The sequence below is a fragment of the Mustela lutreola genome, chromosome X, assembly GCF_030435805.1.
Source record: "Mustela lutreola isolate mMusLut2 chromosome X, mMusLut2.pri, whole genome shotgun sequence".
NCBI lineage: Eukaryota > Metazoa > Chordata > Mammalia > Carnivora > Mustelidae > Mustela > Mustela lutreola.
In genome coordinates, this window is record NC_081308.1 from 9,956,756 (window position 1) to 9,983,952 (window position 27,197).

At 49.2% G+C, this 27,197-nt stretch overlaps 1 protein-coding gene across 6 annotated transcripts in view; it reads right to left on the reverse strand.

The window, feature by feature from the left end:
* GPM6B (glycoprotein M6B) overlaps positions 1-27,197 on the reverse strand; it is a 152,155-nt gene that overhangs the window by 17,472 nt on the left and 107,486 nt on the right. Inside the window, exons 1-2 of one of the 6 annotated variants that reach the window (XM_059158637.1) lie at positions 22,876-23,287; positions 14,748-14,867 (exon numbers count right to left, since the gene is read on the reverse strand). The exons of 1 other annotated variant lie outside the window; for it this stretch is intronic. In XM_059158637.1, coding sequence (XP_059014620.1) covers positions 14,748-14,867; positions 22,876-22,936 — 181 coding nt within the window. In that variant the 5' untranslated portion in view covers positions 22,937-23,287. Of the gene's footprint in view, positions 1-14,747; positions 14,868-22,875; positions 23,288-27,197 lie in introns of those variants that run through there. 4 more of the 6 variants (XM_059158639.1, XM_059158638.1, XM_059158640.1 and 1 more) reach the window with 4 other exon arrangements.

Sequence of the window (27,197 nt, forward strand, 5' to 3'; positions counted from 1 at the left end):
GAGCATCCTGTTTCATTTCATAGTGTCCCCAGTACGGCCAAGAATGGCAGACGCTCCCTCGCTGGCCACGCCATCCTGAGCCCAGTGCCCCAGCTCTATAGATACCAGTCAGGGCCAGAACGAAGGACAAGGTGCAACCTCTCACTCTCACAACCATCACAGTCAAAGCTCCAAGTTCTCCTAAACCAGGAGTCAGCAAACAACATACAGCCCGTGTTTTTGTAAATACAGTTTTCCTGGAACACGGCTGTGCCTCTTCGTTTACACACCGCGGCCACCTGTGGCCTATAGTGGCAAGTACAGTAGCCAGAACCCACAGCACGGGGCTTGCAAAAGCTGGACTCGCTCCCTGTTCACGGAGAAGGGCGGCAGAGCCACCCTGGGCGGCCGTGGCACTCAGTGTGGTCCCAGGCCCAGTGGCACCTCTGCGCGTGCTCAACGTGCAGATTCTTGCCTTGCCACACCCGCCTCCGGGGGACAACTCAGCTCGGTGCTCACGCAGACGAGAGAGACTCCTGCCCATGACCCCACTCTGATCACCACCTCCGGGACTGGGGTCTCCTGAAGGCCTGGTGTCCCCGAAGCTGTCAGCTAAGCGGAATCACAGACATGGGGGTGGATGACAGCAGGTGGATGGGGGGGCGGGGGGCGCGACTGTCCATTCTTTCTGCTTCATTCCATCAGTGCACGGTCAGTGCTCACCAAGTGTCTCCGAGGTCCCAAGCACAGAGCCGGGTGCTGGGGACTCGGTGAGGGGCTAAGGTAGGCACAATACACAGTCTAATGGAGTTTAGTCTATGGGGCAAAGGGACATTGGCGCAATGGCTTTACTTCCCACGTGCTACAAGAGCCAAGAGTGGCGATTTTTGGAGGCTTGGGGTGGGGTGCAGGGATGGTTCCAGAACTTAAATAGGAAGGATGACGGGAGCCTGGAGTGGGGCAGAGGCAGCGGCCCGAGAGCCGTCTAGCACGTCAGATGGGCACAGCTCGGGGTGGATTTACCGATGAGGCTGCGGATGAGGACCAAGGAGGACACCCCAATGTCTGCGGCGGGTAAGCGGACGGGGGTCGCGCTGTTCCCCGAGCTCGGGCTGGCCGGAAGACAGCCAGGCTTGGGGAACCGAGACGATGAGTTCCGTTTTAGACATGCTAAGTTTGAGGACACGGCACGTCATCGCGAGGGAAGCTTTCCAGGGGGCGACTGATTTCCTGGGTCTGTAGGTCCGAAGAGCTGACGCTGGCCCCTGTGAGCTGCTGCTGGATGGCAACGAAGAGCTTTCAGAGACCAAGACATGAGCGGACCACTTCTCCCTCGGAAGTGACTCAGACCCTTTGCTTCGCAAAGTGTGGTCCTCGGCCGAGCCACAGCAACTCCGTGGGGGTGGGGTGGGGGGTGGCGAGAAAGGCAGATGCCTGGGCTCCGCCCCAGGTCAGCTGAATCAAAGCGGGCGTCCTCGAGAGCCCCGCAGTGACATGCGTGCCAGGGAGTCTGAGAGGCCCCTTACTAGCCAGCAGTCCCCTCTCCCCTCTTCCTGGTCCTGTGGCGCGCCCCCAACTCCATCCGAAGGGCCCGCTTTGGGGCTCAACCCCTGTTTGGGGTTTTCTCCCCTAAGAGGCAGCCCATTGGGCTTGGCCAGAATACTCCAGCCCCTGCCCATCAAATGCATGGCAAGTCCCAGGGTCTGCAGTGAGGAAGGACAGAATGTTCCAAGTTGTTCAGCTGTCTCGAAAGGAGTGCAGCTGGAGGGCTTTCTCTGAGCCAAGCGACTACTGCTCACCTCCGGGGTCCGGCAGGGCAAGGCCCGAGAAAGCCCCAGCGCGGTCCCCTCCCCTGGGCCACGAAGGGGACTGGACAAAGGGACCGGGTCAGGGACTGGGGCTGTCCCCAGGATGAGGAGTGGCAGGCAGCGTGGGGTTGGTGTCAAGGATCAGCAGAGCAGCCCCTGGGGGAAAGCTGAGGCTAGTGAGGGGACAGCAGCGCTTTTCTTGGACGCTCCTGTGGTCCACGGACCGCGTCCTTCCCGAGCGTCACTCCAGCAGCGACGCTGGGTAACGCGGAGCTGAGAAGGCCAAGCAAGCAGTTTTTGACGAACGTGATCTTCTCATGTAAGCAGACGGAGGAAAACGAAAAGTCAACGCTAGAGCTTCTAGCACGTTTTACCAGTAACTGTCAGCTCCTCTCAGCGAACCCCTAAAAGCTCTGCGAGGTTCAGAATGTCTTAAGCCTTTGTTGAGCTGGGCTCTGGCCAAAGAGATTTTTAGATTTTGATTCACACAAAAACCCCAGTGTGCATTAGCCTAAGACAGTTTAAATATAAACCACATAGTAGGGAGAAAAAACACGCATCAATGCCTCCAACTCTCAATGGCCATGTTGTCTCCAGCATCTCTAGAACCTTTTGTGCGGAACAACAGAATAAAACACGTCTTGTCCTCGGGCTGGCGGATGGCCGTTGCCATGGCTGAGTTCATAACAGCCCAGTGATTTGCCCCGAGCTGTCTGTGATCCTGGCTGCAGGAACAAGGGCTCAGATTCTTCCCCAGGGAAAGAGTGAGTGAAGAGAGAGAGAGAGAGAGAGAAGGAGAAACACACGCAGGCACTCTGGCCGGCTCTCATACACACCCTCACGCCCTCTAAACAGGGCCTTCCTTGCTACTTCGCTGATTTCCAAGGAGCCAAAAAATGAAGAAGGAAAGAAGAAACCAACGTTTGCGACTTTGAAACAACAGGCACCAGGGAAATAGAAGCAGACAGAAACCGACTTCAAAGATAGAAATGGCACCCAAGGCCTCCCTCCTGGATTCTGAAGGACACTAAGCAGCGGTTCCCCCCCTCCCCAGGGGGGGACTGTGCCCCCAGGGAACACTAGGCAACATCTGGAGAGATCTTCCATTGATAACACACTGTGGGGGGTTGCTAACATCTCTCGTGAGCAGAGGCCAGCGACGCCACTCAACGCCCTACAGCTCACGGGACAGCCACATCACGATCAGTAGTACCGAGGGAGAATAACCCAGACAGCGTAAGCACAGAAGGTTACATCCGGGGGATTGATGGCAGCGAGTGAAGGCAGCTTCCATCACTACAACGGGGAGTCCGCTACTGGCGTGTTGTAGGAAAAAGCCAGGGATGGCATTGGTCACCCTGCAGGGTACCGCGCCACCCTCGCACTGCACGCGGGGACACACGCACGCAAGGGATGTGGGGACACAAAACATCAAGAGGATCAGCTGTGAGAAGCCCCGCCCTCAGGTGACACGGGCCGCCCTGGTCTGTGTCACATTCTACAATTCAGACAAAAGAACGAACGCTTCCACTTCACTCCGTTTGAAGAACATGACAGCCCAGAACGTCTCCAGTCCCGCCGCACATTAGAATGACCCGAAGAGCATTTTCAAGCCCTGATGCCCAGATATCCCCACAGACCCAAGACATCAGGATTTCTGAGGCTGGGGCTCGAGAATCAGAGGCTCTGGCTTTTTTAAGGACAAAAGTCAGCTCCTGAAACCATCTCAATGAGCATCCAAAGTTGGAGAACAGCATGACAGAGGAGGGGGAAGCAACCTGTGACCCGTGGGCCACGCTCCGCTCGCTCTATGGCCTGCAGGAGTAATAGTCTTTCTTATTATTTTTGCATGATATGAGGCTAGGAGATTCAGCTCTCGGTGTCCATAAATAAAGTTTGACGGGCACGCAGCCATGCTCATTAGGTTACGTCCAGCGTGCGGCTGTTTTCAAGCTGCAAAGGCAGAGCTGGGTAGTTGCCACTGATAATCTGCCATCTGGCCCCTTAGGGGAAAAGTCTGCGGAGCCCTGTTAGGCAGCAGTCCTTCTCGAACTTTAAAGTGCCTAGAAATTCCCTGGGGAGCTTGTTAAATGCAGATTCTGTTTAGGCAGGTGGGGGGCTGGTGGTGAGAGAACGGGCTTCTGCACTTCTCACCCACCCCAGATTCTTCTATTCTGCGGGCCCCACAGGCCAGAAAAGGGAAATGGGGTTGTTGGGGGAGGAGCTGGGGCCTGGGCCGTCCTGGGAGACTGGGGGCTCTTTCACAAGGTCTGTGAGGTTAAACCTCTTTTTAGAAATACCACTAAGATATTACTGGTTTTTTGTGTTCTGGGTTGTTTTTTTTTTTTTAAGATTCATTTATTTTATTTTTGAGGGAGAGAGAGAGAGAGAGAGAGAGAGAACAAGCAAGCAGGGGTTGGGGCAGAAGGAGAGAGAGAATCCCAAGTAGACTCCATGCTGAGCACAGAGCGTGATGTGGGGCTTGATCTCACCACCCTGAGACCCTGACCAGAGCTGAAATCAAAAGTCAGATGCTTAACCGACTGAGCCATCCAGGCACATCCTAAGATGTTACTGTTTTTACTGTGCTGACATCTGCGCGGTGACCCTGGCGACAGAGTAGCTCCCATCAGGCAGTAGCAGTGAAATGTACTCAGCTGCCAGGCATTCTTCTCCAGCACGCATGCGCGGTTAAAACAAAACAGGTAGGAGGGCGCCTGGGTGGCTCAGTCGGTTGGGCTTCCAGCTCGATTACAGGTCATGATCTCGGGATTGTGAGCTGGAGCCCCGTGTCTGGTGCCATGTTCAGAGGGGGTCTGCGATTCTCTCTCCCTCTACCCCTTTCCCCGACTCACACTCTCTCTCAATAAATCTTTCTTAAAAAATTTAAAAATAGTTTTACTGAAAAAGGTCCGTGACACAGTAAAGGGATGAATTTTACCAAATCACAACCTCCCAAGGATACACCTCTCAAACAGTGATGAAGCCGGAGGGAGGCACAAAGCACATCTGTGGCACACCAAAGTGTGATGGTTGTCCTAATGGAAAGTTCTAGTGTGACTGAGTTGCAAGCCAAACAAGTACATTTTTTTGTTTTGGAACATCATTTTTTCTTGAATTAGTGACAAACTCTAGCCACAAAGACTTGGGTATCTGGCAGACATTTTCTCAAAAATGATCTAAGTGAGCTAGACAACCATTGGCAGTATTCTGGAAACCCTGTACCTGCCACAGTGACAGTCCCAGCTTTCCCAACACCTAAAACCCTTCTGGGTGAAACTGGTGGCGATATTAACAAATGGGACTTTTTTGATGTGGCATAATGAAATGTGTCAGTATTTGGAAGATCTGCGTGACTCGGAGAACCAGTATTTTCTGCATGACTGACGTGTAAGGTTACACAGAGCCAACCAAAGTTCAATGGAGAGCGACAGAGTACAAAACAAAACAAGGTCACAGATATGTCTCCAGAGTCCACATTACAAATAATCTTTAGGAAACTACCACTTGTTGAATTTTAGTGTATTATCAGGAGGAGTTTCACAAATACATGGAAAGGCCATTAAACTGTTTGCAAGTATGTCGAGAGGCGAAGTTTTCATCACATACCTCAACCAAAACCAGTTATCCGAGATGCCTGGGGATGAACGCAGAGGCAGGCGAACCCAGCTGTCTAGCAGTGAGTCAGGTCTCGAGGACATTTATAAAAATCTAAAACTGTACTCTTCTTCCCACTGAAGTTTTATTTTGTTCCGAAAAGTGGTTACCTTTTCTAAACATGATGTTAACGTGTAATAGATTTGTTATTGTTATTTGAAATAAGTTCATTATTTAATAATAAGTTGGTTATAATTTCTAATGCAGAAAACATTAACCCACATCAGCCAAAGGTTTTTGGGGGTCTTCAGGTATTTTTGAGAGTGTAAGGGGGACCTAACAGCCAAAAGCCTGTGAACCGCTGGCACAGGGCATGAAGAAGCTATCATGAAGTCAGTGGATGGGAAGCGTCCTGACAAAGCGCTAAATGAGAAGTCACTCGAATGACTTGCTTCTCCATTCTCTCCCGACCTTCACCGACCCAAAAGTTCAACGGTCTAATGGGAAAAACGCTGCAACTATTTTTAATGATGCAAAGGAAATGGCTTTTCAACAGATCTCTTTAAATTCTTGTCTTAAAATTTATTAAATAAGAAATTTTCAGGGGCTCATGGGTGGCTCAGTCATTAAGCGTCTGCCTTCGGCTCAGGTCATGATCCCAGGGTCTTAGGATCGAGCCCCGCGTCGGACTCCCTGCTCTGTGAAGGGCCTGCTTCTCCCTCTCCCACTCCCCGTGCTTCTGTTCCTTCTCTCACTGTGTCTCTCTGTCAAATAAATAAATAAATAAAATCTAAAAAAAAAAAAAAGAAAGAAAGAAAAGAAAAGAAATTTTCATATTTGTGGCATGTTGTGAAAATCTTAAAAATAGATTAGCCTCTAAAAAAAAAATAGATTAGCCTCTAACATTTGCAATATGGCTCGAGCAGTACAAGATAATTATGATCAAAGTAACGACGTCTTCACAAATTAAGAGTAAACAAATTCAAGAAACGGACACTTGTTGGTGTCTTCCTTTGCCTTTTGTGGGAACCGGCTCTGGTTTTCCTAGCGATCACCGATCACCGCGGGGGCTCGAGGCCTAGTCCGCCGGGGGCGTGGCGAGTCGGGGAGGCTGACAGAGAGCCGGCGAAGCCAGCTCTAGGTTCAGGTGACCGATGGGACAAGCAGAGAGCTCTGCAGGAGAGTCAAGAAACTTGAAAACCACGTGTAAGCTTTAGCAGCACTCGACCTCCCTGAGCATCTGGGCGACGGCATCTGCGCGCTCCTGGTGCACTTTGCTGTGTGTAAGGGCCCGTGCTGGGGGCGGGGCGCAGGGGCCCCACTTGACAGTGGGGTGAGGGACACAGACAGACAAGAAGCCATCTACGTACAAGAGAGAAGAGAAGTGACTCAGGGACAGGGGGAGTGAGGTAGGGACGGATCTCCCTACCCTGGCAGGTAGGACAGATGGACAAGCGTGCAGGGGGCGAGGAGAGGAGGCCCAGCAGGACGAGGGGCGTGTGGGCGAGGTCAGGACGCGGCCGACTTTACGGAGACCCTGGGGCAGCGTCACGGGAGAAGCCGGGGGTGCTTCCCTCGGCAGGCAGCGGGGACAGAGGCAGGTTCGTGAGCAGGCGAGTGACGTGGCCTGAGGGGCGCTGGTGAGAAATCCATGTGGCCCGGCTGTGTAGGCGGGACTGGAGTGGGCGCGAGCAGAACGGGCCTTTCAGAGCGTTAGTCAAAGGGCACAGGGTGTGCTCCACAGAGGCAGGAAGGATGAAAATCAGACAAGGGTTGGAGCCATGAAACAGCTGTTAATAGGAAAACCACAGGCCCAAAATGGCCGTCACTTAGGCCAAGTCCCCAAGCCAGGGGCTTAACACCTAATCTATTTGCTGTGTCAGCCTCTCCCAGAAATGCAGTCATAACCAGTCAGTCAGGAATTTTTTCAATCAGCCAGCGCCAAAGAGTCTGCCACAGGGGTCTTCTCCGTCCCCCAAGGAAAGATGAGGTCATCTGCATGAGATGTCAGGACCCCTTGCTTTTCCCCCTAAGGGAAGAAGGGCCTTGCCCTAGAACAATCCTTTCCTTCCGCTCTAACATTTCTTGCCCCACTCTCCTTCTCTGAAAACCCTCCATTTTGAACAAATACTCAGAGCCCCTCTACTTGCTCGATGGGATGCCGACAGAGTCATCCATCATGTAACAGAACCAATTGGATCTTTACAATTTACTCAGTGGGATTTTTGTTATTTAACACAGTCAGTGTCACACCACATTTTACAGGAATGGCTGGGTTCGAGAAACGGTAGGAAATCTATGTGAACAAATCATCAGAAGGGCCATTCCAGAAAATGGAAACTAACCCAGGGAAACAGAAAGCACATCGGCGGTTGGTCGGAGAGGGCAGGTGAGAGGGAAGGCCTACAGAGGGACTCGGGGACACCTGCCAATCGAAGGACCATCTGACCTGTGCTGCTGGTTTCGCAGGCACATTCGTATGTTCAACTTACCAAACGGGCCACTTTAAATGCAAGCTCCGTACACATGCCAATTATACCTTCCAAAAAAAAGAGAGACCTGGTTCTTAAGCTTGATGTTTACCAAAGACACTAGTAATTTTAAAAGGGTTGTGAATCTCTCTGGGGAACAAAGGATCGGCAGCAAAAGGCAGGAGCCACCCCCCACCTGGGTGGGATAGTCTGGGGGGACAGATTCTGTGGCTGCAGAACCCACAGGCTCCTCTACTTGGTGACAAGAAAGTGAAGGGGCCACTGTACTCAAGGAGAGAAAGGACGCACTTCTACCCGGAAACCTGTATACAGCTTGTGGCAGGCAGCCTCCTAAGATACTCCCGAAGGTCCTCGCGCCTCCTGATGGTCACACCCTTGTGTGATTCCCTCTCCCTGAGTGCGGCCTGGACCTAGGGACATGCTTCCCTGATGAGGTTTCCAAAGACCATGACTTCTGGCTTGCTGGAACTTTCCCTCTCATCTGCTCACTTGCTCTCTCTCATGAAGCCAGCTACCAAGTCATGAGGGATCTAGGGGAAAGCACATATGGCAAAGAATCCAGAGAAGTCTTGGGCCAACAGTCTGTGAGGGAGCAAGTCCTGCCAACAAGCACGCAGTGAGCCGGGAAGTGGATTCTTCCACGGTTGGGCCTTCTGATGAAACTGCGCCCTCAGCCGACACTTTTGTAGCGGCCTCACTGGGCATCCAGACACCGCTAAGCCAAGCCCAGACTCCCAAGCTGCAGAAATGGAGATAACAGATGTTGTGTCTAGCTGCTAAATTCAAAATTAACTTGCCACGCAACAGTAGATAATGAATAAACAGCCACATCTCTGGAGTTTGCCAGTGACTCTACAACAGGATCCCTACATTTTTTAATACAGAAAGACACAATGGCAATATAAGAACATCAAGAGGAGCAGTCATCGAATTCGGAAGTGCGGTCTGCTACAATGTGGTGATATAGTTTGGGGCATCTTGGTGCGTCAACAGGTATACAAGTTGTCTTTGAATTTCAATTTCAGAAAGGTATCTTGAACTGAAATGATACTTTGCCAGAGACAGTATAACGAGGATAGAGTTTGCTAACCAAGGTTACGACCCTCTGCACATACAGTCGTGGTGCTTAACAAAATTGAGTGGGTAGCATATGATAAATGGAATAAATATTTACTTATAAATCTCTATGATGAGACTTAAGTTATGGGGTTCTTCTTGAGCATCTATGTATTTTCTCAGGATATGATAGAATAACCTCTTTGTTCTGTTCTAATATCTGACATGATAGAAAACCTCATAGTTTTAGGTAGAAATTAAGGAAAGGAAGAGGTAGTTGTATCATTCTTAGAAAGGTTAAGTGGTTTGGACTTCAGAGCACATCTGAATTTCCTGGGGAACATATTAAAACATACCAAATTCCTGGGACCTGTCCCAAGGTGGGTGGGGCCCGGGAATCTGAATGCTTAACCAGCATCCTTGGTGATTCTGATTCAGGGCATCAGAGGCTCATACTCTGAAACACCACTTAGAGAAATGACCCCCAAGATTAAGAAGCGCACTTGTCCTGATGAGCACTGGGTGATTAAAATAAAAACTTAAAAAAAAAAAAAAAAGACCCGGGATGCCTGGGGGGTTGCAGTCAGTTGAGCAGATGGCTCTTGGTTTCTGCTCAGGTCATGACCTCAGGGTCATGAGCTCGAGCCCCGCTCAGGCTCCGTGCTCAGCATGAGTCTGCTTAACACACACGAACACACACACCCCCTCTCTCTATCTCTCTCCCTTCCCCCCACCCCTTTCCCACACACATTCTCACTCTTTCAAATACATAAAGCTTTTTTAAAAAATGACCCCCAATATTACACTGATTAAAAAGACACAGGCTTTATAGGTCACAGAAGAGAAAATCTGAAGGCTACTGGAGGGCACAGCTGATGAGAAGAACCCCCTGACATTATGTCACAGGACTTGGTTCATTACGGGGATGCTCAGAGAAGAACCTGAAAGAGACCAGAGGGGCTGAGCTTCTAGAAAGGGCCAAGGTGCCTGGAAGAAGGGCCAAGCCTTAGCCTAAAGCCTGTGAACAGTGGGTCCCCTCGGGGAGCAAGGATTCTGAAGCCTGGAGAGAAGAAAAGGAGGGATCCCAGATGATGATCTCAGGAAAGTGAGTGACTAGCCAAGTCTCTGGGTGTTGTCTTCCGTAAATAGATTAAATCTGCGATGTGGGCTAAGAATGCAAGTATTTCAAGTCAAGGGTTGGCAGCATTTTCTTCCCCTGTGAAGGGCCAGAGAGCAAATATTTCTGGCTCTTCAGAGCATGTGGTTTCAACCACTCGATTCTGTTGTGGCAGGAAAGCGGCCACAGACGAGCTGTACGTGAATGGGTGGGGTGTGTTCTGATAACATTTTATTTACAAAAAATGCGGTGGGTGGCATCACCAGCTCGGGCTAAGTCAAGTCCTCCCAGGAATGTCCATAAGCTCTGCTTATGACCACTGGGCAAGAGGACAGGAACGTAAACAGGGTTGTTTTAAGAGCACGAAAGGCTCATTTTGATCCCTTTACTTCCCCCTGCCTGACACTTTACCACTGCAATTATTCCTTGGAGGGAAGCACCATCCACAGAACTTTCCAGATAAAATGCAAGCATGACGGTCTTCAGAGAAAGACTCATCCCACCTACATGACTCTCTGACACGCAGAGCTTTCTGTTTAGCACAAAAGCCATTTTCTATAAGCTTTTGACAGACATGGAAACACGTGGGTGTGTGTGGCTTATTTGTGAGTGAACAGGAGGGGGTGCCCGAAAGGACACGGCCCAGGGAGGTGGGTGGACTCGAGCCTCCTGCTTCACAGCATCTCCAGTTAGCTCTTAAGGGTGCCAAAAAGGTCTCGAAGCACAATTCATTTTCATGAACTCGAACGGAAACACAGCACACGAGGGGGATCATGAAGGGAGTCCAGACCAGATGTCACTAATTCTAAGAGACGGGGGAGGGGAGATCGCTGCTTTGGATAATCCAGGTCGGTGGCCCTACACCCAGATGTTGTGTCTGAGAGAAAGCTCCAGATCTTCTATACAGATCGACGTGCTTTTCATCTCGGCGTTTCTCTGTCTGCCGACTCGGAGTTGAGGGGATCAGCCACGAGACCAAGAGGCAAAGGGAGTCCTGAACGTGGCAGCCGCTGTTACATAATCAAGCATAATCACACACCAACAAGACAGCTGATAAAAAACGAACATTCATAAACAAGAAATTATACCTATTTGGCTGACATAATAACAGCCTTTGGTAAATGAGCTCTAAAATCATGGCCCGCTGTCTATGGCACGTGTTTTGTGAGGACTGCAGGTGAGGTGAAAAATGGAAGAATGGACCCACAGCAGGAAACCAGTTGCAAAGAGCTCAAACCACCACCACCACCACCACCACCAGAAAACCCCCCAAACCCTCAAAATGTCATCGCGGGGGCCTGGGCTGTGATTCACTTGCCCTGCGTCCACGATGAACCCCGGTTTAAGCCAAAACGCATGAGGGGTACAGGCTGGAGATGTGAGGGGGCTCATCTTCCTGGGTCACACCAGGGCAGCTCCCCAGAACTCAGCCGTGACCATGGGTGAGAGGGCATCTGCGCGTGCGCTCCTTGGGTTTCTGGAATGATCTACGGCCCTCTCAAACTGAGCACCAGAACAATTCGGATTTGGGAAACAGGCAGAGAGGGGACTGGTGACTGGAGAAGGGGATGGTTTTGCTGCCGCTAAGTTCTCAGACTGGATGCTGAGCCACGGCGGGCCGGCGCGTGAAGGGTCTGCCTTGGGGCATTTGCTCCGAGCCTAGAGGAAGTACCAGCATCTGGCGAGTCACTGGGGTCGAGTAAGGAACGCCACGAGGGATATTTGAGAGTCTCTCCTAAGCTTGCACCAGCGGTCCCCTCGCCCTCTCCTGGCCACAAGGAGACAGACCTTTCCTGCTAGTGCAACCCCTCCCCCACCACCCTTCACCAAGACTTTAAACCAAGGTCCCCCAGGAGGCCTGGCCTCAGACAAGCAGAAGAGAGAATCCAAGGTCACTGTCCTTCAAACTAACCAGGACTCAGGGCCTCGATGACCGATGACCGGCCTCTCCACAGACAGACGGGGAGGAGTGAAGCCCCGGGGCCGTCCTCAGCCTTTGCAAAGAGAAAGAGACTTCTAGATCTTTAGAGGATAAAAAAATCGCTTCTTCAATTCCTTTCCAGTTCTTCCTTCTTACTACTTGGGCCTTCCTCTAAGCTAGTGCTTCTCAACTTTAACACATGTTGTTGGAAGCATCTGGAAATCCTGCTGAGACGCGAGCTGTGAGCCAGCAGGTTTGGGTTGGGGCCCAAGACTCTGCATTTGTCACAGGTTCCAGGTGAGGCTGGTCCGCAGATCGCACTCGGAGCAGAGGATCCCGCCTCCGGGGCCTCCACTCGGAAGCCTGGACCACACCGTCTACACCAGCCTCAAGCGGCCCCACTGGGAGAGCCAGTTGGGGCAGCAGGCAGAGGGGCTCGCTGCTGCCATGGCCGCATACAGGACGGGCACTTTCCTTTGGCAGAGATCAGCTCTGGAAAACTCTCCCCCACCCCGTGGAAAGAAACTGAGAACTCAGGAGTTGGGGGGGAGGGGGACACACACCAGAGCCATATGGAATTCTCTATTTTTTCCCTCACACCATCTGGTTTGGGATCTAAGTACAGAATGGCAACTGCGTTGATGTAAGAGCCAACAAACTCTCCAAGCGACTGGGAAGGCGCTCACTCGGTTGGGTCGGGTCCCCTCCCACCAGGGCCACGTGGCTGGGTCCAGCCACAAACTGTCCCCAGGGTGCGTGCCCAGGAGGCACGTGCGTTCCAGGGTCCGCAGTCAGTACAGACAAAAAGGTCAGACTATGTGCGCTTTGTAAAGGCCACTGCAGCATCTGGGAAGATGATTCTAGAAATCAGGTTTAGGGCTTTTGTTTTCTCGCCCTCAGACAAGAGCCTGCGTGCTTGTTCACAGAATTCTCACATGAAGTCTTACCAGAAACGGGATACTGTCAGACTTCTGTGTTTCTCTTCAGAGCGTTCCAGAATTCCAAAAGCTCTGAAAACGCAGGATGGGGGTTTTGGTGTGGCTCACCCGGCAGCAAAATCGGTTCAGATCTGAGATTACTTGGCGCTTTCTAGCAGTTTCTGGTAACTTGGAAGCCTTCCTGTCCTGGTACCAAATATCTCTCCCCCACTCCGGCAAACTGTGCATATCTAAAGGTCCTGGGGCCAGTGCGGGGGGCACTTTTTAAAAACAGCATGAGATACCCTTTACCTATACAATTCACCTGTGCCACGTGTGCAGTTCAATGGCTCTGAGTTGTGTGAACATCACCGCAATGCAGCTTTTAAACCTTCCCATCACTCCAAAAAGGATCCCTTGTAACCATTAGCAGTCACGACTCACACTCCCTTTCCTCCAGCCTTTGACAAACAGGAATCCATGTTCTGTCTCTGTGCATTTGTTAATTCTGGAAATATAATATAAATGGAATCAGACAATAGTTGGTCTTTTATGTCTGGCTTCTTTCACTTGGTGTAATGTTCTTGAGATTCACCCAAGTTATAAGACGCAGCAACATCTCTTTCTACTTTACTGCTAAATAGTATTGCACTATACGAATAGATCATGTCTAACAGCAGTTCTTCAATCAAGATTCCAGAACCCTCTCCATCCCTTCAAGGATCTGTGAGAACAGATGTCTATATCAATTCTCGCTCGCTGTTTCTAACTGGACCACACGCGCGCACGCACACACACTGCTGGTGCCTGACGGCCGTAGGTCAAAACACAAAATGCGTAATTCGAGATGTAGAAATCCGAAATCAGACTTCATGTTAATTAACCCGAAGCCACAATATGGGTTTTGAAGGAAAAAGTTGTATTAAACTGATGATAGGTGTTAGACTTTGGAACTCAATGCATGCCTTGCACTGTACCTCGGGGTTGCTCTTTCTTGAATTGTAGATTCTACACGATCATTTCTGACCGATTCCTGAAAAAGTATGCAGTGCACCCATTTGGGAGAAGGAACACTAAGGAACACTAAGGAACACCATCCCCTTCTATCCACATTTGAAATAACTTGAAGTCCTCTGACTTTTCGCTAACTGAGCCAGGTCCTAAGATAGGTGCAGACTTTGGCAAGTGGGAGAGTGAGCATTCTCCCCGCTTCTGGGCCCCCACGTCTCACTCCAACCTAGAATCATGTGGTCCTGGGAGCTCAGTGTTCCTTGCGAGCGAGAAACCTGGAAACCAGACCCACCAGACCTACCTGATGGGATCGAGTACAGTTATCCGATCCTCATGTCATGGGCTTGGATTTTTCCTTCTCAAAGACAATGATGTTCAAACAGAGTGCTGCAAAGCAGTGGGGCCGGGAGCCACCTGGGGACACTCCCGGTCCTCTTGGAGCCAAGGCTCCTGGAGCGCCCTGGCCCCGTTCTCGGTGTCGTGGAGGAGGACACACGTGACACCCCCCGCCCCCCCCCCCCCCGCTACTGGTTCAGACATTCGCAATTTCGGAGTTACCCCCAAGCTTTAAGTCATTGCACACTGCTCCCTTTGAGAAGAGGAGGTGAGGGCAAGGAAAGGGGAAGGAGGGAGAAGAAAGAGGCCAAAGATGGGGTGGAATGGAGAGGAGGAGAGAAAAACAAAAGATGATTAAAAAAATCGTCACGGGCCAATTCTACCCGCACCCCTGCGAACAAATTAATGCATCAAACAAAACATAAAATAGCACCACACTGAAAGAGCCATTACAAATAATATTAAAGGTAACAGTTGACTTGCTATTCGAACTTGGCCCGAGGCTGTATTTACCTGGACTGCTCAAGGGGCTAGCCCTGTCCCCCAGGGTCGGCACGGGACGGTACTGGTGGTTCTTTGAGCCTGGGTACATCCAGTGGTACCTGCCAATTTCCATTTCAGCTCTGCTGTTCACTGCCAATTTCAGGTGGCAAAGAGTCAGTGTCTCTATCTCCAGCAAAGGTTCTACATCAGCATTTACTCTCTTACCATACAGTTAAAGGAAACGACGAGTTTAAAAAACACGAGACTGAAATGCAACCTTTCCGTACCAGCTGATCACCGAGGCAGGAAGCATCGAGAACGCTGCAGTCTCCTCCGTTCTTGACGTTGACAAAACTCACCCAAACCGCCTTTTCCTTCCTTTTTGTCACCAGGATGTCCCCCCGCCTCCACCCCGCCCCTCAGAACACTCACTTTGGGCAGACGCTATTTAGGGTGGAAATCTGGCTTCTCCCAAGACTGCTGGTCTTTCTGGTTGTTTCCCTTTTGGACCAACAGAGCGTCATAATCACGGCCTCCGTGGTGGGGCCCGGCTGCAGCCTTGAAAACCTGGCCAGTGAGCCCATGACTTGCTGAATCTTGGACCAAACTCCTGTCCTCCCACTGACACCTGCAGGATTTTCTGTCAGCTCATCTTAAGCTCAGTACTTCGGAGTCCAGAATGTTCTGGATTAAATCCTGTTCCGATGACCTCCCAGTGTTTTAGAGAAAATGGGCTGCCGGTCTTGGGCTCCAACCCCTGCTTCCTCACACACATGGTGAAGGGTGGCCTTCTGGGAACTTGGGTCCCTGTGGCATAAGAGGACTCTCTTTCCCACTTCTTAAGGGACTGGAGAGAAAGCTACGGATCTGCCCGTGTCCCCGACCCAGAAAAGGCTGCTCATAACTATGAGTGCAGCCACAGTCTTAAAATCCCTAAAAGCTCAGAAGGTCAAGTATGGCCAGTTCACGTAAGCCAATCACACAGAACCTCACAAGGGGTTTGGGGGCACAAATATTTAAGGTGAAAAAAAGATTCTGATGTTGACAGCGACATCAGCAGGAGGTCAGAACGCTCCACAGGGCCCCAGAGCACCTCGCAAAGCCTTCACAGAACCCCCTTGGAAGTGTGTGCGGGCTCCGAAAGCTCTGGAGTTCTCTCCCACTGGCGAGTGGGGGCTTTTCTGGGTGCTATTTCAGGGAAAGCCTTGAATGGCTTCCACCAAAACTCTTAAAGGACATGCAAAGACGTTTAAAGATGTTCAAAAGGGGTTAAAAAATAAATAAATAGATAAATAAAAGGATGCTAGAGCAAGGTCAGACCTGCGCAAGGACCTGCTCACTGCTTTCTGGTGGTCAGCCCGCGTTTACGGAACGCTGGTGAGACGCCAGGCGCCACGCCAAGCACGCTGCACCTGTTCCCTCCATCATCCAAGGTCACGATGTCTGCCCCCACTGTCCTCTGACATCGGGGCTCTGAGGAGTCTACCTTTCCAGATGGAGGGAGCAAGGGCAAGAAGATCGCCCACCCCCTGATCATGCAGCTAGGGGAGGAGGAGCCCGGGGCCACGCCTGGGCCATGTGACAACAGAGGACAGGCCTCGAGACCACCAGGCCGGCCCCCTGTGGCGGGCACAGCTGCTCCAAGTCCCTGTTCTTTCGCAGAGGCAGCGGTCCGCCCGACAAGAGATTCTCTGAGGTCAGTGTGGAGGTGAGCTGTGCTTCTGTGCCTCCCCAAGAAAGGGCACAGGTCCCAAGCGCCTGGTGTTATCTCAGGGTTCTGGAAGGGACTTAACTCTCAAGTTGCCCTGGGTGTAGAGCTCCGCATCCCTGCCCAGGAGATGCTCTCTTGGATGTGGGTTGGGCTACGTTGTCTGAGAGCAATGACGCCCAGTCTTCACTTGAGCACTTTCGATCTGGAAATCTGTCATTGTCCTCTAAATACCATTTTTCTCGCCATGCCCAACGCACAGCAGGTGCCCCATCAAATGTCTGCTGGGGCAGTATCTGGTTGAAGGCCAGGCAGCACCCCGGGACCCTGTGGACCAAGACATGGACCTCCAGGTCCCCCACCACACTGACCTCACCCAGGCCAGGCCATGCGTCTCTGCACGGACACAGCCATTCACTGTTCTTCTCTCCTCATGCATGGGGAAGTCTCCAGACAGTCAGGCAATCAGGCACAGGCTGCTAGGCAAGGACAATAAAGAACCAGGGGCTGCCCAAAGCTTCTAGGTTTTCTGACCAAAACATGGTGGCCATGCCAGACATGCTTAGTTCCGCGTAAATAGTGCCTCTCCAGCAGATGTGGCAATGGGTCAGCAAGTGGGTGGCTGTTTTCCAGTCCTTCTGGGAAGGCTTTTCACAACAGTAAATTTTTCCCCGTGAAAGAAAAGAAAATCCTGTCTATTTCCCATTTTGGAACCAGATCTTGGGAGACGTTAAATATAAGACTAATTCTAAAATTTCAAAGAGCACGGTATACGTTTCGTTTAAAAAAGGCCAGGGTCCCAACGTTTATGAGGGAGTCACAGGATTGCAAGGAGAAGCCTTGGCTCGAATGGTCTGTTAAAAGTGTCGATGTGTCGATGCTGGGCAGCTGGCAAGAAATGGGAAAACGTCCGCACACAGCCAGGAAGGTCCCTGCTGAGGCCCTACCGAGGGAGGACGGCAAATATTCCCGCCAGGAGCGGAAGCCAGGAATGGGCAGGAGACCTCCCACCTCCCAAGTCGGTGACATCTGAGCTACTACGGACAGCTGGGGCTGAGGGGAGCCATGGTGGCTAATGGTGATGGTCACAACCAGCGGCGGTCATCACCAAAGGTGGGTATGAAGCAGACAATGGGGAACTGAGGAAAACAAAACGATGCCTTCTACCTTTTCTTTCCCCATTTACTTAGAGAGTGTGATGTATTTCTGTGACAAGGCTGGAATAACTGAACTGCGGGCCGGTCTACTTTCTGGCATCTACGAAATTATCACTGGAGCCAACATAGCGTCAAAGACTGAGCTTCCTTCGAGAGACCACACTCCCTAGGCAAGGTCTTCGAAAGCTGGACCTATCGTCCTTCATTCGTGGGTACTATTTCAAATATTAAAGGAAAGCCCTAACACCACCACGAGAAATGGCAGAGGTCAGCCAACGATGGCCACCTGTTTTTGTCAATAAAGTTTTATCGGCACTCGGCCACATTTATTGGTTCATATAGTATCCACGGCTGTATCACGCTACAGCTGTAGATCTGAGTAGTTACAACAGAGACTGTGTGGCCTACAAAGCCTAAAATACTTATTCCCTGGCCTTTCATGGATGAAGTGTGCTGACCCTGGCTATGGAACGTGGCTGGTAAGGCTTGGATATAGAAAGAAGTCAACGCCAGTCGGCCTCCAAGACAGGAAGTTAGTTGATTTTCTCTTTTTCACACGTGTCTGGAAGAGACAGGTCCCTGGGCAGGCTGAGGAGGAAAGTTCTCCCCTCTGCTACTGTCGTCCTGCTATGGAATCCGCCACTGAGATGGCAAAATTATGGTTAAAACCAAGATCCTACTATACGTAATGGTTCCTAAGATGAGTTAAGGGCCCCTGTACTCCTGTGCAGCATGCTGGGAAGAGAGAGGACGGGTGATGTTTCAAAGGAGAGTATTATTAAATGAACGAATGAATGAACAACCAGGCACATTTGTGCTGCTGACACTGGAGCCTCCCTTTCTTACAAGCGAGTGTGTGTCGCTACAGCCATCCCTATTCCTGGCCGGCCATCTCACAGGGCTGGACATTCGGTCCCAAGGAGAAAAAAGCAAGAACGTGTCTCTGGAACAATCTCATCCATCACCAAGTCCCAGTGAGGGGAAATTTACATCATGGGGACGCTCACTGGCTGTTTCACACGTTCTCTGATACATCAAGGCTCCCAAGTCATGCCATCAAGATGATTTACCCTAAATCTACTTGTAGTTTCAAGTCATAGAAAAACGCGATTCCTAACAGGACAATCGGAACTTGAGGTTTCCACCCAATTTCAAGCAAGGCAAATCTAAATTTCCAGAAAGGGGTTGGAATTCTTCATCTCCTGAAATAGCAAGGCCAAGCCTTACAAAATATGCTAATGGAAGCAACTGTATAAAAGTAGGAGATGCGCCAAATGGCTCATTGAGATCTTCACCACGCTTAACTTTCTAAAAAAATAAAGTACAATAAAATAAGGTAAAAGCAAGCTGTCTCATACCTACCACATACGTCCGGCACCATCTGGCCTGCTAGGCCTTTCTCTACAGCCTAGTCCCCAGACACCCTCTCTTCAAATGTCCTCCTTGGCAGATCCTTCGAGGGAAAAACTACATCTAAAACTTTCTATGTACAGAACTCACATAATCAAGTTAGAAATGGTCAATAAAAGATCTCAAAATCAAATCACGTCTACATCACCAGGAAGGGCATGACACATTAAATGTGTCCCTCGGGGTTTTTAGCTCACAGGCCATATATTCTAGAAGAGCTTTCTTCCTAAAAAAAAAGAAGACTGGGCCCAGAGTGCACACATTTAAACTGCAACAAACAAAACCCAACCTAAACACATAAGACATGACATTTGCTCCAAAAATTTAAATGAATGTGTCCGTTTCTCTACCCAAGTCAACAATCTGAATTCGTTTCTTACGCTGCTTACATCCAAGAGTTTATTTCCAATTACACATTATTTCCCATTTGCTACATTGTTCTTCCTTTTTGGTTTGATGCCTGGAACTCTCAAAATTTTATCAGTGGTAATTCCAGGCACTTTAACTACCTCGACTCTAATGGTTCCAGTAGATTCCAATTCCCTACATGTAATAAAAACAATTTGCATCACAGATTTTTTTTCCCGCACAGCACAGCAATTGAATCAATTGTTTTTCTACCCCTTGACTGAGCATTCCCAGCACTGCGAGATGCACTGGTTTTCACAAATGAATGGACATCAAGTAATCCTCCACAGAAATAAATAGAAATCTCTTGATTGGTGAGGCCCATGATCTGGTTCTTTGATTTTGTCCTATTCAGTCCTTCCACTAACCTCACTTCAGTGAAACTCTTTATTCAGTCCTCATGCTTCAATGGGATGTGTCCCATGTAAAAACCGTTATTTGTAATAACCTGGCATTTCTTACAGCCATCTGAGAAGACCAGCTTGCTTTCCCTAAACATTTCTGAATATCTCCTGAATACTTCTGGGGGAATTTTGACCATCTAAGTAGTGTTCTGTGACAAGAGCCATGAGGCAGTTTCAAACACACACACACACACACACACACAAACACACATACATTTTTAAAGGATTTGGATTATGTTCTTTATTGAAATAGGAACAAAGTCCTCCCAATTTAAAGAAATAGCTCTCTTTGTCCGGCTGAAGGAAGTGAGGCCAACTAACGAAGTTGAGGTCAATTTATAAAGTTAAGTTTAATTTCTATTCTTAATCATAATCCAAATAATCCTCCAAAGAAGTAATGATCCAAAGCTAGAATTCTCACTGGGTAATAAGACCCCAGTATTTAAGAGGCAGGTATAGCCCTTAGCACCAACTACTAAAAACAAATGCGAAAGGAGGAGCAGAGAGGGGGGAAAAATAGATGTGCGTGAAAAACTGTGTGGGAAGTGACAAAATGTACAGGATTAGATTTCGGAAATTAAATCCCTTGCTGAAAGGCTTAAAAGAAAAACACAAAAAACCCAGATCCACCGGCTCAAGAATTATATAATGCCTTCTCCAATTATGTCAAAATTTTCAATGTACATTTCAAAGAAACCAACATTTATCTTGTAGATTTCAAATGAAATCAGAGTGACAGGCAGGCAGAAACATTTGTGACTGTCACTTCATGCCTGTGTGTGTGCGTGCGTGTGTATGTGTGTGTGCCCAGAATGACAATGGGCGAGCAAACTGGGAAATGACAAAGATGATACTTGTCTGGGTTTTTGACTTGGGTGCAGCTGGCATGTGAACTTGTTCGTCTAAATTAAGATGAGCAGATAAGCCGTCCTCCAGATCGGCATAAGTGGTCCCGCAGTGACCACAGCCCCCGTGGTGGCAGCGGACACACACGCCCAGGCCCGTGTGCTTACTCACGCCTGAATTCTACATGTGACGGCAGCTTGTGCTCACCTGCCATTTCCAAATGACCTCCACAGCTAGTGTTTATCCATGTTGGCAATTTTTAAAGTTCCTCCAGGCATTGTCTCTTGCTTCTGATTTTGTCTCTGAAACCGTGGCTAACTAGCTAACGAGGTTTTGCCTATAGACGGTCGATGCCGGTAGTACAGCCTGTAGATATGGTGTTAAATAGTATTTAATTTCTGTAAAATAACAGCCGTCCGTAACTAAATGAGGATGAGCTATGCAGTTGTGCAGTAAGGATTTTATCCTGGTTTCATGCCCCTTGCTTGCTTTTGGAGAGGAAAACAAAAAAGGTATGGTTTTGCAGAGACCAAGATGGTTTTATTAATGGTTTTTCAATGGTTACTTTGATTTATTAATATGGCAAGTACCATATTAATAAAAAAGTGGGCACTACATGAAATCATCTGTTTTAGGAAAACATCGCTGTGAACCGTGAGAGGCTAGTACGTTATTAGGCCCTTGCAAAGTTCATCTCTCATCATCACGGAAATCAATCGTTACTTTTATCTCCATTCCTCAGCTTCATAAATACTCCCCAGAGCTTCTCTTATTGCTCTTTGGCCACTCATATAAATTAAAAATACATACATACGAGAAAAGGCCAAGTTTCTGTTTTGTTTCATTGTGGGGGGGAGGTAGGTTTCATGCAGGGATTGAATTTAACTGCCAATTTTAAAATTACAATACTTAATGGCACTGAAATACACACTTCAAAATGGTTACAATGGCAAACTTCATGCTATGCAGATGTCATCAGACTCTGAAATTTAATTAGTTGAAAAAATGAAATAATGAAATTGCGCTGCTTACAAAACGATGTTATTAAAGTACCATGTACGGGAGAAATTCTGCATAAACACAAGCAGCTTTCTACCCAAGCCTGCTGTTAGGCTCAAGCATATGAAATTGCCGTGTTTGTAGGTGTAAAATGGTTGGCTATTTCAGACAGCTGAACCAACATCTTCCTAAGTCAAACTGAGTTGTGCTCCCGCCCTGCAAAATCACTATTGTTTTGTGCCTGTCGGTCGATCTCAGGGCCGTGGGAAATAACCTTGGCATGAAGGCTGGTGATATTAGAGCCATTGCAGGTGTAGTACGCATTCCTGCGCCTTAGGAGAGTCTGTAACTTTGCCTGCGGGAGACAGGTGAGAGGCATCTCACCGCATTGTAATTTAACGGTGGCTGAGCGCATTCTACGGGCTACCACGCTTGAGATCAGTTTTTATCTAGGAAAAAAACAGATGAATTTTAACTTCTACTTTCTGTCATTTTTTTTACTGCAAAACACTTACTTCTCTAAAAAGGCCATTCCCTATGTCAGCATTGTGATAAGATTCCCCTGTAGGGACAGGACCTTTACCAATTCTCCTCCTCCAAATCTCCAAGTCATAAACGGCAGGGGACCCCCCCCCCCCCTCCATCAGCACCAGGGCCACAGAGCTGATGTTCCCTCTCTGAAGCTCCCACTGTAAATGGTTATCACATGTCACAGTCAGGACCCGGTGCATGGAAAGAACTATCATACTCAATAAGAAAACTAGAAAATGTCCAAAATCACTACGGCATTAGCGGAACCAAAACCATTTAGTTTGCCCCCTTCCCCCCGCCCATTTCTTCCCCAGCATTAGCAGAAAACAACGCATTCCATGCCCCTGGAATATAACATGCAGAACGTGGGACCTAAGTTATAATTCATTATATTAATGGAAAAAAAAAAAAACACACCAAAAAGACCGTTTCCCCAGTTCAGCTACCCAAGGTGACAAACTGCGGACATCCTGGGAAATCCCACACTAGGTAAGAAGATCTGGAACAGGACTGGGCTGAAGGAAGGCTGCTCTATTAATTTAACATCAGCCGACAGGCAAAAACCACCCTGAAAGCAAGACCATGCCAGAGGGATTGTTTCAGAGCTATTTTCCAAGAGACACAAAACCGGGCTACCCCTTTGAAAGCACCCCAGTGAAAAGCTGGAAACAGGCTATTGTCAGAGCGCTGGGTACCTTTTCTCTCTTGGCTTTGTTCAGTATTTTCCTCGGCCGCAGTTTCCATGGCTGGCTTCATACCATCCACCAAAAATGCTTTTCCCCGCTCCCCCAACACACACTTTTCCCCTCCTCTTCCTTTTCTTTTGGGCTCCCCTCCGTCTCTTATTTACACCGCGTGATTGAGAGGTTCTGTTCTTCCCTACAGTAGATTACAGTCCCTTCCAAGATGCAAAAGGCTCGGCAGCGTCCGTTTCCCCTCTGCCTACTGGTCCACAAAGACGGCTGCCAAGGAGCCGGCAGCCGCACGTCAGCGAGGATCCCAGTTAGAACGCGGCCATCCTGCGCCCAGTGCCACTGCGGCTCCCCGGGGGACGGCCGCGCCCCCGCCCGCCTGCCCGCGCCGCCGCTCGCTCCCGGCCAACTGCACCCACTGAATGCTAATCAGCTCTCCCAGGGAGGAACAGATTTGTGACATCAGAGGACGGGATGTGGAGGAGAAGGGGAGGGAGGGGGGGAGAGAGCGCGTGCGAGCCCCCTCCCACCACGTGACTCAGCTGGTCGGCTGTTTCTTCTCGCTGCAGAATGCCCGGCTTCCATCCCTGCAAACTCCTTCCTCATTGGGGGACCCCCTCGTGGGGCATCACAGGCTGCTCAAGTTCATTGACCCCACCCCAGCAGAATACAGTCAGAGGACCAGCCCAGGGTCTCTGTTGCATTCGCTTTCTTTAGTATTTGTCTTTCACGCCATCTCTAGCTAGCTAGCTAGACTTAAAGTATATATATGATAATATTGGTATATAATTATATGTTAGATACATATCATAAGATACAGACTAAAGGGGCGCCTGGGAGGCTCAGTGGGTTAAAGCTCTGCCTTCAGCTCAGGTCATGATCCCCGGGGGTCCTGGGATCGAGCCCTACATCGGGCTTTCTGGACAGCCTGCTTCCCTTCCTCTCTTTCTGCCTGCCTCTCTGCCTACCTGTGATCTCTGTCTGTCAAATAAATAAAATCTTAAAAAAAAAAAAAAAAAGCATTTACCATTAAAAAAAAAAAAAGACATATATTAAGGAGGGGAGGAAAAAAAATACCTAAGAGGGAAGAAAACCCATAACATGGCCACAGCTGTATGCAATGTGGCATCAGGATTATAACCCGTTCCCTGTCTGCAACCAACATTTGTGCCAGAAAGAAACTTGAGCTCGAGCCCAATTCATAAAAAGGTATCCCTCCATATTTAAAAGTAAGCATGACACTGTCCAAGTCCGTCCAGCTGACATTTTGGTGACTTTTTGGAATGAAAATGAAAATAGAATGCTTTTCCTTCCTGGCCATGAGTAGTTCTATAGAGGGTTTTATTCATTAGAACCGCTCCCTCAAGGTCAAACAGGTGTTTTCATCAAGAGCGGTCTCAATGTTATTGCGCCGATGACGGCGACCTGCTGGTTTCACCAGCCTCCCTGTGCATGTATCCAGACACTTTGGGACCACAGTTCTCAATGCATCCAAGCACAGAAAATCCTTTCTCTTGGTCATGAGCCGTATGTTTCCAAGCATCGCTGGTTTCTGTGCCATGATTTAAGGATTTGGTTGACCCACTTCCCTTCACTGTCTCTATTAAAGATATTTATAGAAACTCAAGTCAACTACAGGGATGAATCCTGAAAACCACAGGGTGAAGGGTTCTCTGACCCTAGCAGCTGGCCAGCTGGGTGGGTTGAGCGCCCACCTTAGAAGCAAACATCAAGACAAGTTAGAGGCCACCCTACCCCCACCCCATAAAAAACTCTTCCAAGGTTTGATGCTTTGTTGCTCAACGCTTACAAAGGAAAAAAAAAAAAGCGTGAGATCCCAAATCAAAATCCTCCAACAACCTGATCTTTTAATGCCTTAGTGTGAGATAATCCCCCAAACCTTCTACATTCCATACCTCTGGCCCCTGGTAAGCCAGAAAAGATTTTGAGAACTCGTTTAGCCTGTTTCAACGTTTTCTTCTGATGTTACTTCTCATTTTTCACCTTAGCCATGCTCTGGGAAGTCCACACCCACAGTCAACTATTCCTTTAAATGATGGGTCCGGACAATTTGACGGTCTCCTGGCGAGAGAAGTGAGAAGCATGGCAGCCTCAAACTCCAGACAGAAAGAGATTCGTCTGTGATTTAACTACGTCCACGGGAAAACCTGATGATGCATCCACACAGGATGGCCTTATGCATTTTTGCAAAGACTACTTAAGTGCATTCGGAGCAAAAGATGACAATTGTGACTTTGCAGTGGGCTTCTCCCTCGGTAGTTTAGGGGAGAATGAAGACCAAAACAAAATGCAACTCAGCACCAAAAGGGGCGATCACAGCTAGCTATGCAATTGGTTTTCTTTTAAAAGCATCCAGCAAAACCACTCAATTATACAACGGATGGAACACTTTTGGCTCTTACTTAAGAATATTATTGTTAGATATTGTTAAAGGGGGAAGGCAGAATACAGAAAAGGGTATACATTAAATACAGAAGACATTTTCAATTTAAGGACAACTCTGGTTCTGTATCACAGTCTTAGAAATCAAAACCACTGGACAAAATATTCACAAATTCTGTAGGTGATAGCTTGATCTATGTTCCCCTTGAAGAACAACATGCAGACAAGCAAGTCACCGTTTCTGCCTTGCTCACAACTTCCCCATACTGTTTTCATTAGGCTGATAACAAAGGACCATTTGCTAAAAGTTACCTCTACCAACAGCCTCAAAATCTCACTGATGTTTATGAAAAACCAACCGAGCTGGAAAAAAGCACGATAGAAAAATTGTCAACAGCAAGAAAGAAGAGCATACAGTTATAACATTTCTGGGGTCTGCCCCCATTTTTGGCTGGAACGATTAGATACATATAATGAGTAGGATGGGAGAGGTCTTCATAAGGCTGGAAAATATTCTTTGAGCCCCCTGAGTTGGTCAGTCTGACTGAAGGACAGACTACTTCCGAAAGCCAAGACGGGAATAGCAAATACTGACACAAAATGGACCACACAAAACTGTGAACACGGACTAAGAACAGAAGCTTCACAAGTTTCAACACTTGCAAGTTGTCTGCAGAATTCTAGCCAGTTCCATAAGCATGCATGGACTCGCCTTCCAAGCGCTAACTTAACAAGACGATGCCGGTCTCCACGTCACCCACAGACTGATGGGCCCCAGAGAAGCCTCTGAAACCAGGGTGATCCTACTGGCTACAGGTCCTCTAGTATCACAACAAAGAAGATGAGAGGAGGGAAAAAGAGAACTTGGGGAAAGCTTTGCAGAGCAGACCTGAGCGGAGCTGGCTACTGCTGTATGGTTGGGAATGGCCAGGTAAGAGAGGGTAGGGAAGGGTGGAGAAGGGAAGGCAAGAGTAGAAAAGCCCGGGGCAGGGCAGGGTGGAGAAGGGAAGGCAAGAGTAGAAAAGCCCGGGGCAGGGCAGGGTGGATAAGAGCAGGGAAAGGTAGAGAAGGGAAAGGTAGAACAGGGAAGGGGAGAGCGTCCCTGGAAACATGGAAAAGCTCACAAACAGGAAAACGGTACTGTCGGCGTGTGGGGAGGTGATTTTTTCCGACAGAGGGTCTAAGAGCACATTGGGGGTCTGGAGCGCGTAGGAACTGGAGGGTGGCAGACCGGGAATCAGGTAGGTGGGCCACCTTGCTGATCCCAGAGGCTGATGGGGGAGAGAGGGAAGGCACGAGAACAGGTCTGACCTGCGCTTTACCAAGCTCATCGTGTTGCTCACGAAGTTGGCAAACAAGCCACCGTGGGGGCCGAGCTCTGGCGCCGGGAGACCCTGGTGACCTCACACTGGATACGTGTGCCTGGGAGCGGAAAAGGCACGAGAGGCAATCTGGAGTTTCCAGCGTGGATGGGTGAGGACATGGTCTTGGTCCCCCGGCACACTGGAGGTCCTCTGCAAATATATTTTAAATGACCGGTAAGAGACAAAGAGACAAAGATTAAAAACACAGAGATGAGAATTTAAGGAACACGGTCTTTTGACTATAAAGGAAAAGGGAAACCGTGAAAGGGAGGGTCAAAGAGGCTAAGGGTGGAAAATGCAAGAAGTAAGGGAATGAGGCCGAAGTGGAAGGAGAGGAATAGAAGACGGTCCGCGAAGGGCAGAGCGTCGATCTGGGGACAGTCCCGTGCGGGGAGTGTCCCGTGTGGTCCAATACCATAGAAGGAGCAGAGAGGATTAGGACTGACAAGCAGAAAGTATCTTTTTACCACTGCTCAGTCACTGGAACTTCCAGAAGAGTCTGGGTTGAGTGATGGCAGGGGAGGAACAAGACACCTAAGGCTTCTCCACCGGCCTTCC